The sequence below is a fragment of the Bufo bufo genome, chromosome 11 (assembly GCF_905171765.1).
Source record: "Bufo bufo chromosome 11, aBufBuf1.1, whole genome shotgun sequence".
Taxonomy (NCBI): domain Eukaryota; kingdom Metazoa; phylum Chordata; class Amphibia; order Anura; family Bufonidae; genus Bufo; species Bufo bufo.
Window position 1 is genome coordinate 20684729 of NC_053399.1, and position 15007 is coordinate 20699735.

Genomic DNA, 15007 nt, shown 5'->3' on the forward strand with positions numbered 1-15007 from the left:
ATCAGAATCTGGTCCTGGGTCTGCCGTGGGCCGTGAAGGGGTTAATGGAGTGGTGGGGGGTGGAGGGGGATGATCTCATGCTGGTTTTGTTCTTGTCGCCGTTTATTTAGCGGTCTCTTTCTCCGCTGTCACTTTTTTTTTTGGTCCTTTCTATTCATGAGTCTCCATTGGTCGTGACTAATTCCTTTGGAGGTGGAGGCGGCTGGAATGTGGGATGTTGGGGGGAGGGGAGGGCGGTCATTGGTGCCCCTAGTGTTCAGACCATGTTATTGCTTCTAGAGCTGCCTGGCACACGCCGTATGGACTGAGGATGGACATTGACGCAATCACCCCCTCCACACACAATTTTGCGTCAATTTTATTTATATTTTTTTCTAGGAGGTTCTGCAGCAGCTGATCATGATGACTCTGCCCAATATTCTGCTGATTGGTAAAGACCCTCTTTCAGGTTTGTGATCATATGACTTTTTTTTTTTTACCGTAATCTTTAGCACTATTTGCCGCCATCTTGTATATATAATCGACCGTATGATTTGTATTTCCCCCAGGGAGAAGCATGGAGGAGCTGAAGAAGATTCTGCTGCTGATGCTGGGCTGCGCCGTGCAGGTGAGTGAGGCTTCACCTGTAGATTTGCAGGCAGTGTTTTCAGCGCCCGCTGGGATTACCTGCGTGTTAGTTGGCGGGTAGCGTGTGCTGATGAGACGTTGCTGGATTAGAATCGACGTGTTCCTGCAGAGCGGTTCTGTAGCCTCCGGCATCGGGAAAATCCAAGCTGTCAAGGTCAATAATTAGCTGAGATCAGCAACAATGGTGGGGGGGAAAGGGTGGGATTAGAATCAATATGGCTGCCTCACCTGAATCGTGTTCCTTCCTGTCCTCTCCGCCAAACCCACCGGCATCAACCGCAGCGTCTTCATTGTATCAGTCTCTGGGAAAGCTGGGTGGCTATACCCATATGAACCCCCTTGTAACTCATCCAGCTTTCCCATGCCCCTGATTAACACTTTTACCTGCTCACTTATTATTGGCAAAATTTACTTTCGGGAAACGAGAAAAGCTGGATGACCACTAGTTTCTATTACAGATCCCACAGGGTCGTCATCCAGCTTTCCCGTACCACTGAAAAGCCCATCACCCTGGCAACTGGACTAAAACTGCCCAGTATTGCTGCCCATAAACACTGATTAGGGGGTTGCATAAGTATAACGAGAACATGTTACCGTAGAACGCTCAAGCAACCGATCACCACGTTTTCCTCTTCAGCAGTGATCCGCTGGGTCGCTGCCCGCTGATATCATGTGTCGTCTTCTTTGCAGTGTGACAGGAAAGAGGAGTATATCGAGAAGATCAAGCAGCTGGATATCGAGACGCAGGAGGGAATCGTGTCGCACATCCAAGAGGTAACGGCCGCCCCTTTAATTATTCATTATGGAGGAGCCTGTGTAACGAGTCGTTCTGGCGACAGGTGCGCTGTACGTGGCATATTGCGGATGCTAATCACATGACCTGGGGGAACCGATAATAAATGTATACCCCCCCATATTATATCGTGAGGTAGTGCTTCCCACACTGGGGAAGCTGGGTTACAACCAATATGGCTGACGTGTCTCCCAGCATGCTTTAGTTTTTCAGTATCCCTTAATATGCCTGGCCATGGAGGTGTAGTGGCCGCCATATTGTCTGTCACCCTGCTTTCCCAGAAACGGATAAACGGCTGATTGGTCTGCCCCAGCAGAGCCGCTCCTCGTCCTCCTGTTCTGTAACTGAGCGCTGATTTCGCTGTGTGACAGGTGACACACAACCAGGAGAACGTGTTTGATCTACAGTGGTTGGATCTCCCGGACATGGCTCCCGAGGAGCTGGACTCGCTCTCCAGGAACATGGCGCTCCACCTCAAGAGACTTCTCGACGAGAGGGACGACTATAAAGAGGTAAGACATCTGAAGGTGGGCGCGAAACGCTGTTGGTGCCAGACGATGTTAGCCCCAAAAGGAGTCACGGAAGGATGGGGGTTCCTAGTTGAGTGTGCGGGCAGAGGTTGTTTTAATAGCAACTGGTATGTAATCCGAAAAAAACTCACCAGTTTGATATTTTTTTTCCGAGAGGAAGGGAGCAGCCAGCACCTCGTCCCCGCTGGTGGCAGTGACCTCTGGTGCAGGACGCTGTGCTCTCACTCGTCCTCTTTGAGCAGCAGCCAAAATGAATCCGGGCCCGGGGCTGGGGAGGGGGTCATTCTCTGCTCCACTGACTGAGCTCATTACTCCTTATCTGACATTGGGTTCATGGCGGGATAGTCTAGCGCGATGCCGCCTGCCAACCAGGGGTCTGTTTATGGAAATGTCTCTGGGCGGCAACTAAAATCAATTTTTAGGGATTTTTACAGTCGAGCCATAAATTATGTGTTAGCAGGTCTCCGGGCGCAGGACAAAAAAACAGCATCGTCTGCTCCTGTGATTTATTTATTTTTTGTGCCAATTTTAGGGTGGCTTCTGGTGTGGGGTGGGATTTTTTTATTTTTTTTTACTGCCGCCATGCACATTAGATATGTTTCCTCAAAGGATCCTGCTGAAATTTGTGGGACCCATGGACCATCCAATGTGCATGTGACAAGAGCATAGCCATAGGGGGTGCAGGGGTATCTGTTGTGTCCGGGATACTGTCTCTACCAGTATCTGACACACAATAGGTGGGCGCCCCATTACAGACTCTGAACCGTCTAGATGTCTCTGCTATGATTATATATCGACCTCTGCTGATCCTTGATCACTGGGAGATAAGCGGCAACAGATTTGTCAGGTGGACACTTATCTCAATTTGAGCGTTTTTATGTTTGAAGTCGCTGACAACTCTCTTACAGATGCGGTCAGCTTTACGTTGTCAAAATGAACTTGAGAAATTGGCAGCCACATTTGGTTTTGAGGCAGAAATGTGCTCCGAGCAGTTGTCGCTTCCCCTCCCCCACTCCTCATGCCAGCCCATACTCATTGGGGGCGACACCGAGCACAGGAGAAGCTTCACCCACAGTAAAGAGAATATGGCCCCAAGGCGTGCTGGGAGGGACATGGCGGCTCTGCTGATAACCATTGTGGATCTCCTTTCAGGTGATTGTAGATCTCACCCAGGAAAGGGATTATCTCCAGTCTCTGAATCCGCTCACTCCGGTCAAGTCTTCAAGCCCAGATGGATCGTCCAACGTAGTCAACCATTATTCCATGGAGGACAAACAGCATCTGGCGGTTGAGCTGGCAGACAGTAAAGCGAAATTACGACGGTTACGGCAGGAATTGTGAGTTGTTCTGCGGGAAGACGGTGCAGAGATCATAAAAAAAAATGTGATCGGAAAATTGTAATGTAAGCTTAGGGTGAGAGTTCACATGTCAGGGTCTTTCTGCAAAGATTTTCACTTTTGCAGAAATTTGTCAAAAATCCATTGCAAAGCCGCGTCATCGTGCCATAACGTTGCAAAAAACGGGTTTTGGCCACAATGTGTGAACTTGCCCTGTGTCGAAGGAAATATTTGGATTATCGGGTGCCGGGGTGGACGGTGACATAGGACTAGTTTAAGAGGACCATGAATTTCAGAAGCACTCAATGGGTGCAGCCGAGTCCTACAACCTACCCTTAAAGTTTCCCTGAAATGGAACATGGAGTATGTTCATCGTAATTATTCTACAGCTTATTTATTCCATATAAAATAGCATTACATTATATTGTCTTCTACCGATCCTGAGTTACATCCTGTATTATACTCCAGAGCTGCACTCACTATTCTGCTGGTGCAGTCACTGTGTACATACATTACTTATCCTGTACTGATCCTGAGTTACATTCTGTATTAGGCTGGTTTCACACGGGCGTTGCGGGAAAAGGTGCGGGTGCGTTGCGGAAACATGCGTGATTTTTTCGCGCGAGTGCAAAACATTGTAATGCGTTTTGCACGCGCGTGAGAAAAATCGACATGTTTGGTACCCAAACCCGAACTTCTTCACAGAAGTTCGGGTTTGGGTTAGGTATTCTGTAGATTGTATTATTTTCCCTTATAACATGGTTATAAGGGAAAATAATAGCATTCCGAATGCATAGTACAATAGCGCTGGAGGGGTTAAAAAATAAATAATAATTTAACTCCCCTTAATCCACTTGATTGCGCAGCCGGCATCTCTTCTGTCTTCTTCTTTGCTGTGTGCAGGAACAGGACCTGTGGTGACATCACTCCAGACATCACATGGTCCGTCACATGATCTTTTACCATGGTGATGGATCATGTGATGACCGGAGTGACGTCACCACAGGTCCTGTTGCTGCACACAGCAAAGATGAAGACAGAAGAGAAGCCGGGCTGCGCGATCAAGTGGATTAAGGTGAGTTAATTTATTATTATTTATTTTTAACCCCTCCAGCGCTATTGTACTATCCATTCTGTATTCAGAATGCTATTATTTTCCCTTATAACCATGGTATAAGGGAAAATAATAATGATCGGGTCTCCATCCCGATCATCTCCTAGCAACCGTGCGTGAAAATCGTACCGCATCTGCACATGCTTGCGATTTTCACGCAGCCCTATTCACTTCTATGGGGCCTGTGTTGCGTGGAAAACGCACAATATAGAGCATGCTGCGATTTTCACGCATCGCACAAGTGATGCGTGAAAATCACCGCTCGTGTGCACAGCCCCATAGAAGTGAATGTGTCAGGATTCAGTGCGGGTGCAATGTGTTCACCTCACGCATTGCACCCGCGCGGAATACTCGCCCATGTGAAAGGGGCCTTATACTCCAGAGCTGCACTCATTATTCTGCACTCATTATTCTGCTGGTGGAGTCAATGTGTACATACAATATTTTTAAGGTTTTATTCTCTCTCAGATAATGTTCGGATGTTTTCAGCTCTAAAATGTGCAGGATTATGAGGGCGGCTCTGCAGGATAACAGATTTGTATAAATACATTGTAATTATCTTTATTACAAAATAGTTATTTTTTTTCTTTGTTAATCTTTGCAGGGAAGAAAAATCTGAGATTCTCTTGGACACTAAACATGAAGTGGAAAGACTCGGCCTGGAGATTCAAAGACTCAAACAGGAGGTAAAAGACAAGATCTGTGGATATCTAGATCTGTGGTGACATTTGTTTTCCTGTTAAATTAGCTAAAATTTAAATATTGCTCCGATTCTCGAGCCATTCACGCGGCTTTTCCCCCCATCTGGTAATGTTGAGGTTGCGGTAACTCTTTCATTTTACTGCAATTTATTGGTCACCAAACGTCTTTCTTTTATCTCACCAGTTTCAGGTGACAAAAATTAACACATTTTTTTCCCCCGTGATTTCCACAGAACACCCAGCTGGCGGCCGAGGCTCGCACCGCACGCACCTACAGGGATGAGCTGGATTCCCTGAAGGAAGCGGCCAGCAAGGTCGACCGACTGGAGAGCGAACTCATCCGATGCAGAGAGAAGCTTCACGATGTGGAATTCTACAAAGCGCGGATGGACGTAGGTTACGTTGGTCCTTCACCTGTTCCTTAACCATATCTACTTCTGGGAAAGCTGGGTGACTACATCAGACTCCTAGAATATAACCTGACGTTGTGGGTCACATCATTTGTAAGCTTCAATTCAATAAATAACAGGTCGGCACTACCTTTTAGAAGTTGCGGTGCACGTGTCAATGGATCGGCATCCGATGAAACAATGTAGCAAAAAGACCGGCACTTCGCTGGATTTCAATTTATTGGTCACATATTTTTCCATAGTGACGCGTTTCAGCACCAATGTGCTTTCTTCAGACTACATACAAACATCTCACATGGTGATGGTGAGTACAATAAAGGAATTCAAGAGGGGCCTGGACGTATTTCTGGAGCTTAATAATATTACAGGCTATAGCTACTAGAGAGGGGTCGTTGATCCAGGGAGTTATTCTGATTGCCTGATTGGAGTCGGGAAGGAATTTTTTATTCCCCTAAAGTGGAGAAAATTGGCTTCTACCTCACAGGGTTTTTTGCCTTCCTCTGGATCAACTTGCAGGATAACAGGCTGAACTGGATGGACAAATGTCTTTTTTCGGCCTTATGTACTATGTTACTATGTTACATGCAGACTTTAAATAGGCAAATCAAATACAAAGGAACTGTCGTCATCAATAAGGCTCCTCCCCCTCATTGACGAAAATGACCATATAATGAAAGTTATATAATGGGGTGTAATCCAATACGCTTGGTAATCAATCCCGCTAGAAAAAAGGAAAATACATTTGTGAACTATATATATGCGCAGGATTCCTCACAGGAAGCAAGACACATTGTATTCACGATTGAGGCCCCTGGGCTCTATAGTTTGTAAACGATGGATCCAGTAGGCCTCTCTCTTTAATAACAATTTATTTCTGTCGCCCCCTCGACGGGGTAACGAAACTCCCTCAATTATTTGATACCGTAACTGTGCGATATTGTGCTTTTTTTTCATAAAAATGGAGGAGAGGTATTGGAAGCAATAAATTGCCTTTTCCGATAGTAGATTTGTGTTTACTCCGTCTGTCCTTCATTCTCATGGAGGTTTCCCCCACATATATTAATCCGCATGGACATTTGAGAATGTAAATCACAAATCTACTATCACATGTAAAGGTACCCCTTATGGGGATCCTTTCACCTGAATGTGGATGGGAGAAACATGGGCCCTTGATAACACTAGAGCAATTCACACAGTTAAGACAGGGAAATGTGCCCAGTCTTGGAGATGACAAAGTGCTTTGTCTTTTTTCTATTCTATTACTTCCCACGTCTGCCCGAACTATTTTATCCCTAATATTGTCGGCACGTTTATAACACATCATAGGTGGTCTGTGAAACTCGCCTATCTGTGGATAAGATTTAGATAAGATGTGCCAATGTCGATTAACAATCGTCCTCAGGCGTTGGGTCCATGGGTGGTATTTAACCACTAAAGGGATCCGTGTCTCTTTCTTCTTTATCAGTCTTATCTCGCTGTGTCTTCAATAGCTCTAGGGGGTAGCCTCTCTCTCTAAATTTATGAGTCATATCATCTAATCTTTTTTGACACGTATCTTTGTTACTAACAATACGTTTCCCTCTTTGGTATTGAGAATAAGGAATAGATTGTTTAATAGATGCTGGATGACTGCTAGAGAAAGCCAATAAACTATTTCTATCCGTGTTCTTAGTAAATAAATCTGTCTCTACCATACCATCTTTTCCCTTAATCACCCACGTGTCTAAAAAGGAGATCCTATCCATATCCTGATGTACTGTAAACTTCAGCTCGTCCCAGATGGAATTTAAATACGTAATAAATTCCGTAAGAGATCGAACGTCGCCTCGCCATACGCAAAAAATATCATCGAGCTGAAGTTTACAGTACATCAGGATATGGATAGGATCTCCTTTTTAGACACGTGGGTGATTAAGGGAAAAGATGGTATGGCAGAGACAGATTTATTTACTAAGAAGACGGATAGAAATAGTTTATTGGCTTTCTCTAGCAGTCATCCAGCATCTATTAAACAATCTATTCCTTATTCTCAATACCAAAGAGGGAAACGTATTGTTAGTAACAAAGATACGTGTCAAAAAAGATTAGATGATATGACTCATAAATTTAGAGAGAGAGGCTACCCCCTAGAGCTATTGAAGACACAGCGAGATAAGACTGATACCACACAGGTGGTCAAAAAGAAGAAAGAGACACGGATCCCTTTAGTGGTTAAATACCACCCATGGACCCAACGCCTGAGGAAGATTGTTAATCGACATTGGCACATCTTATCTAAATCTTATCCACAGATAGGCGAGTTTCACAGACCACCTATGATGTGTTATAAACGTGCCGACAATATTAGGGATAAAATAGTTTGGGCAGACGTGGGAAGTATTAGAATAGAAAAAAGACAAAGCACTTTGTCATCTCCAAGACACGGCAGATTTCCCTGTCTAAGGCTACTTTCACACTTGCGCTTGATCGCATCCGTTCTGAACGGATCCGATCATATTAATGCAGACGGAGGCTCCGTTCAGTACGGATCCGTCTGCATTAATAACTTAGAAAAATTTCTAAGTGCGAAAGTAGCCTGAGCGGATCCGTTCAGACTTTCAATGTAAAGTCAATGGGGGACGGATCCGCTTGAAGATTGAGCCATATGGTGTCATCTTCAAGCGGATCCGTTCCCATTGACTTACATTGTAAGTCTGGACGGATCCGCACGCCTCCGCACGGCCAGGCGGACACCCGAACGCTGCAAGCAGCGTTCAGCTGTCCGCCTGGCCGTGCGGAGGCGAGCGGAGCGGAGGCTGAACGCCGCCAGACTGATGCAGTCTGAGCGGATCCGCATCCATTCAGACTGCATCAGGGCTGGACGGAAGCGTTCTGCTCCGCTCGTGAGCCCCTTCAAACGGAGCTCACGAGCGGACAGCAGAACGCTAGTGTGAAAGTAGCCTTAACTGTGTGAATTGCTCTAGGGCAGGGCTGGCCAACCTGCGGCCCTCCAGCTGTTGTAAAACTACAATTCCCACCATGCCCTGCTGTAGGCTGATAGTTGTAGGCTGTCTGGGCATGCTGGGAGTTGTAGTTTTGCAACAGCTGGAGAGCCGCAGGTTGGCCAGCCCTGCTCTAGTGTTATCAAGGGCCCATGTTTCTCCCATCCACATTAGGGTGAAAGGATCCCCATAAGGGGTACCTTTTACATGTGATAGTAGATTTGTGATTTACATTCTCAAATGTCCATGCGGATTAATACACCCTGTACAGAATTATTAGGCAAATAAGTATTTTGACCACATCATCCTCTTTATGCATGTTGTCTTACTCCAAGCTGTATAGGCTCAAAAGCCTACTACCAATTAAGCATATTAGGTGATGTGCATCTCTGTAATGAGAAGGGGTGTGGTCTAATGACATCAACACCCTATATCAGGTGTGCATAATTATTAGGCAACCTTTCCTTTGGCAAAATGGGTCAAAAGAAGGACTTGACAGGCTCAGAAAAGTCAAAAATAGTGAGATATCTTGCAGAGGGATGCAGCACTCTTAAAATTGCAAAGCTTCTGAAGCGTGATCATCGAACAATCAAGCGTTTCATTCAAAATAGTCAACAGGGTCGCAAGAAGCGTGTGGAAAAACCAAGGCGCAAAATAACTGCCCATGAACTGAGAAAAGTCAAGCGTGCAGCTGCCAAGATGCCACTTGCCACCAGTTTGGCCATATTTCAGAGCTGCAACATCACTGGAGTGCCCAAAAGCACAAGGTGTGCAATACTCAGAGACATGGCCAAGGTAAGAAAGGCTGAAAGACGACCACCACTGAACAAGACACACAAGCTGAAACGTCAAGACTGGGCCAAGAAATATCTCAAGACTGATTTTTCTAAGGTTTTATGGACTGATGAAATGAGAGTGAGTCTTGATGGGCCAGATGGATGGGCCCGTGGCTGGATTGGTAAAGGGCAGAGAGCTCCAGTCCGACTCAGACGCCAGCAAGGTGGAGGTGGAGTACTGGTTTGGGCTGGTATCATCAAAGATGAGCTTGTGGGGCCTTTTCGGGTTGAGGATGGAGTCAAGCTCAACTCCCAGTCCTACTGCCAGTTTCTGGAAGACACCTTCTTCAAGCAGTGGTACAGGAAGAAGTCTGCATCCCTCAAGAAAAACATGATTTTCATGCAGGACAATGCTCCATCACACGCGTCCAAGTACTCCACAGCGTGGCTGGCAAGAAAGGGTATAAAAGAAGAAAATCTAATGACATGGCCTCCTTGTTCACCTGATCTGAACCCCATTGAGAACCTGTGGTCCATCATCAAATGTGAGATTTACAAGGAGGGAAAACAGTACACCTCTCTGAACAGTGTCTGGGAGGCTGTGGTTGCTGCTGCTGCTGCACGCAACGTTGATGGTGAACAGATCAAAACACTGACAGAATCCATGGATGGCAGGCTTTTGAGTGTCCTTGCAAAGAAAGGTGGCTATATTGGTCACTGATTTGTTTTTGAATGTCAGAAATGTATATTTGTGAATGTTGAGATGTTATATTGGTTTCACTGGTAAAAATAAATAATTGAAATGGGTATATATTTGTTTTTTGTTAAGTTGCCTAATAATTATGCACAGTAATAGTCACCTGCACACACAGATATCCCCTAAAATAGCTAAAACTAAAAACAAACTAAAAACTACTTCCAAAAATATTCAGCTTTGATATTAATGAGTTTTTTGGGTTCATTGAGAACATGGTTGTTGTTCAATAATAAAATTAATCCTCAAAAATACAACTTTCCTAATAATTCTGCACTCCCTGTATATGTGCGGGAAACCTCCATGAGAATGAAGGACAGACGGAGTAAACACAAATCTACTATCGGAAAAGGCAATTTATTGCTTCCAATACCTCTCCTCCATTTTCATGAAAAAAAGCACAATATCGCACAGTTACGGTATCAAATAATTGAGGGCGTTTCGTTATCCCGTCAAGGGGGCGACAGAAATAAATTGTTATTAAAGAGAGAGGCCTACTGGATCCATCGTTTACAAACTATAGAGCCCAGGGGCCTCAATCGTGAATACAATGTGTCTTGCTTCCTGTGAGGAATCCTGCGCATATATATAGTTCACAAATGTATTTTCCTTTTTTCTAGCGGGATTGATTACCAAGCGTATTGGATTACACCCCATTATATAACTTTCATTATATGGTCATTGAGGGAGAGGAGCCTTATTGATGACGTCAGTTCCTTTTGTATTTGATTTGCCTATTTAAAGTCTGCATGTGAGATGCTTGTATGTAGTCTGAAGAAAGCACATTGGTGCTGAAACGCGTCACTATGGAAAAATAATGTGACCAATAAATTGAATTCCTGATTGAAATCCAGCGACGTGGCTGTCTTTTTGCTACATCATTTGTAAGCTGTCTCTTCTGCCCCATTTAGACAATGAAGGTCTTGAAACGCGTTGCGTTTAGCTTCTAGTGCAGGTCTGATGACTGTCACGGCCGCCATTCCAGCTCCCACTGAGGGTTGCTGTCACTCAGCTTTTCCAGGCTCCTGAATGTTAAATCTCTGCACTTCTTCTTCTGCTCCATTCATTTTCCCGCACGGTAGGGTTATATTCTGGGTGAGTTGCGCCAGGCTTCGTGACACCCACAGAATGAACTATGCTGTGAAAGATTAAATTTCCAGTTTCGCTCCGGAGGAGAAACGTGATCTCATTAACATTACATGTACTGAGCTGTGGCGAAAACCGAGACGAGACGCTGATCCCACGTAGCATTGTGTGCAGGGGCGCTGACCTGGGACGACTCCCATCATACTGTATATAGCTTAATCCATACATTGTCATATTACCGGTACCTGCGAGCAGTAAATTACAAAATATTCACAATATATAGCGTAGAATTCCAATAATCCGGCGTTAATATCTGGATTATCAAATGGAAGAGACAAAAATAAAAACGCCAACAGAAAACCTGCCATCAGAACTTCTGCGCTGCAGCATCTGTAGTTCTGTTCAGCTTGAGCTGGTTTTATGAATAAAATGCCAGACCTACAGTGAAGACTGACACGTAGGCGGGTTATTGGATTTCGTCGATCAGGGCAGTGAGGTCGCTTTCTGCTATGAGACTTTATATATGGGGATGTTTATTCCTTGCAGGAGCTGAGGGAAGATAATCTGATTCTCATCGAAACGAAGACTCTGCTGGAGGAGCAGTTGGAGACGGCGCGGGCCCGGACCGACAAAGTGCACGAGCTTGAGAAGGACAACCTACAGCTGAAATCAAAGATCCACGACCTGGAGCTGGTGAGGGGGGCAAATACTTACAGCATCTGCTAAAGTCACCTTTACTTGTGTCCTCCCTGAGGTCATCTATAGTTTTTTTTCCCATCCTACTCCTCCTGGTTCATGAATAGAATACCAGAATTACAGTGAAGACCGACACAACTTAGATTTGCAGAAATGCCCTTGAACTTGGTTGCTATGGGCAACGGCACATTCATGGGTCCTATCGCTGATGGGTTTGTTCTACGTCATCAGGACCGATTCTCAGACAAAAACCGGATCGAGGAGCTGTTGGAGGAGAACATGGTGCTGGAAATCGCTCACAAGCAAAGCATGAACGAGTCGGCGCAGCTGGGCTGGGAGCTGGACCAGGTGTCCAAGAGCAGCGACCTGTCTGACGGTAAGAACCGCAGCGTCGCGACATCCGCGTGTCATGTAGCCATCGTTCACACCACGTTTATGTCCCGTTAAATGTATCCATTTTTAGCCAGAAACATTAGATAAAATGGATACATATTGCTTACATTTTGTCTACTTTGCATTTTTTTTTTTTTTTTACTGGATGGGAAAGATCCGCAACTATTCTGCATTGCATTCTGGGAAAAAATCTATTAAAATTAATAGTAGGATCCATTAAACGGATTGCCTACAATACTATAAATTTTTTCCAACTGTATAATGGATGATTAGTAAAAAAAGAAAAGAAAAAAAAAGCCTTTCAATTAATCCCAGGTTAAACACCACTTTTTATATATTTTTTTTCTTTTTTTTTTACAACCAAAGTGGCGTTTAACCTGGGATTAGCTGAAAGGCTTTTTTTTTTATTTTTTACAACCAATCCCAGGTCAAGAGCCGCCTTTTGAAAAAATAAAATTAGCCATTAGTTTGTATCCATTTTGGGAACAGATACTGTATCTCTAATAGAAAAAAAAAGAAAATTGTAACAAAGTACCGTATCTAAAGTAACGGTGTTTTATTGTCCTTCTATAATGTATTTTTTAAATTATGGCAAATCGTTAAAGGTTCTGGCCACCTTCTGGGGGTGTTTGGGCAGATCACGCCCTCTACTGGCCAGACCTGCAAATGGAAAGCGTACTTACCTGCTCCCAGCGGTTGGGCCCCTCAGCTGCCTCACTCGGGTCTCCTGCTTTCAACATCCGCTTAGGCATCACTACAGCCAATGACCGGCTGCAGAAGCGAGGTGACCCCCTTGTGTCACGTGACCAATTGACATTACACAAGGGGGGCAGGTCACCGCTGAGGCCAGGTATTGGTTACAGTGATGTCAAAGCGGATGTTGACAGTGGGGGACCTGAGAGAGACTGTCGAGGCTGGGAAGCGAAGGAGCTGAGACCCAGCGATGGAGAGCAGTTAAGTATGCCTCTCTTTGCAGGTCTGACCAGAAGGGGGGGATGTCTGTCAAAAAAAAAAAAAAAAAGTTGGCCAACCCCTCCACTTAGTATATCTCCTCTGCTCGTGCTCAGTACCTTTCAGGATATGATTGGTTCAGCTGCTCCAGGGCTCGCGTCCTGTCTCCTTGTAACATTGAGACGAGATGTTTACTCGATAAGTCACCAATGAATTTCCTACAATTGCCAAATGTAGCACAAGAGCGCCCCCTAGCTACCAGAGAGTGTCATGACATTTTTAAACAAGTTTTAGATTTTTTTTAGTTTTTTTTTTTGTGAGAAGCAGTGGCTTTTCCAGCCACATAAGTTGATGGGTAATGGTTTTAGGGCCGCGGTTTTGTGGCAGCCATGGCATGATGGGAGTTGTGTTGAAGAGCTACAGCTTGGAGCCTGCTGAGTTTGACAGTGGCCACTATAAGGCATTTGGGAGTACCCCAATGTCTTAATGATCAGTCCGGTCCTGTATCTGACCATTAGACTGGACATCAAGAGAGCAGCTGAGGGGGCCCGTGGCCCTCAGCCAGTTTAAGTTTATGATGGGTCCAGTTAAGAGTTCCTCAAGTGCAGTGTACTGTATTAACCCACACTAAGTGTGTCATGGCTTTAGTGTTAAATAAGGGGCCCCTGAGCTTCAATACTCAGGGCCCAGATCAGTCCATTCCTGGTCACATACTAACAACGTATTCCTTTCGTTAACAGCCAGAAAATCCTTTGTATTTGAGATGAACGAGTCGGCGTCGAGCCGCATCCTGAAGCTGGAGAAGGACAACCAGAGTCTGCAGCAGATCATTCAGGATCTACGAGAAGCCTCCATCAATCTGGAGGAGAGCAGCCTTAAGAGCCAAGAACTGGAGAAGGAGAACCAGCAGCTCAAAAAGAAGGTAGGTACCTGGCAGATAGAGCCTGGCACTGAGGTCCTCCTCCCATGGCCACTTTCCCTATGTTAACTTCAATGGTAGCCTTATTGAGATCACTAGAATGGATAATGGTTATAGGAACAGAACTGATTGTTTGACATAAACGCTTAAAAGCTATGGGCAACCTCAGTGTATGATCTCCCCCTCCTGCAGGGTTTGCAGCAGGTTCTCTCCTTCCCGCTACACTTGTGCATAGCTGGTTTGATTCTTTCTCTGAAAACCACCTTGAGCATGCTTTTCTCCGTATCCAAAGCCCCATGTAAGTTTGGATGCTTACACCCCTTAATCTGACCTGCTGTGTACAACCTACTCCCCTTCTGTACTGCTAACGCTGGGAGATGGGAGGGGGAGAGCAGATAGCGTTGTCAGAAACAGTAGCAGCACTCTGACAGATTGAGCAGCCTCAGCAGCCAGGTAAAGGACTTACCCATATTCTGCGGATGCAAAATGGTAGGAAACATTTAATGAAAACTATTAGGCTACTTTTACACTTCCGGTGTGAATTCCGGGATTTTCTGGATCCAGCGCATTACGGCAGACAAGCAAAGGCCCAGCTGGACAGTAACCACTGCATGCTGCGTTTTGTGTCTGGCTGATTCTCCACTTCTGCATCTGAATGTCATGAACTGATGTTGGGGTGACACAATTCTTCATCTAATAGTCATGGAGAGACATGACAAATTGATGGTTTCCAACCAGCAAATGGGCTAAATCTGATGCAGGGGAATTTTTGCAAACTGAATTAGGAAAGTGAAGGCTTGGACCTCTGTGATTTTTCTAAGGACTGATAGATGCCTTATTGTACCATTGGGGTCGGTGAGATTTCACAATCCTGTTGTTGTCCTTATTGTATACCCCACCACGAAAAAAATCTTGTTACTTTTTATTTTTTTTATAAAA

The 15007-nt window shown here is 45.0% G+C and overlaps 1 protein-coding gene across 5 annotated transcripts in view; it reads left to right on the plus strand.

Annotated features, from left to right (window-relative positions):
* Positions 1-15007, plus strand: part of CCDC88C (coiled-coil domain containing 88C) — a 139924-nt gene that overhangs the window by 21813 nt on the left and 103104 nt on the right. For all 5 annotated transcript variants that reach the window (XR_005774852.1, XR_005774853.1, XM_040412102.1 and 2 more), the window contains exons 4-13: positions 379-448; positions 549-607; positions 1318-1401; positions 1792-1932; positions 3103-3287; positions 5006-5087; positions 5336-5494; positions 11656-11802; positions 12037-12181; positions 13890-14071. Coding sequence is in view for 3 of the 5 variants with exons in the window: in XM_040412102.1 (XP_040268036.1) it covers positions 379-448; positions 549-607; positions 1318-1401; positions 1792-1932; positions 3103-3287; positions 5006-5087; positions 5336-5494; positions 11656-11802; positions 12037-12181; positions 13890-14071 (1254 nt within the window). In the remaining 2 variants the exon portion in view is untranslated. The remainder of the gene's footprint in view (positions 1-378; positions 449-548; positions 608-1317; positions 1402-1791; positions 1933-3102; positions 3288-5005; positions 5088-5335; positions 5495-11655; positions 11803-12036; positions 12182-13889; positions 14072-15007) is intronic.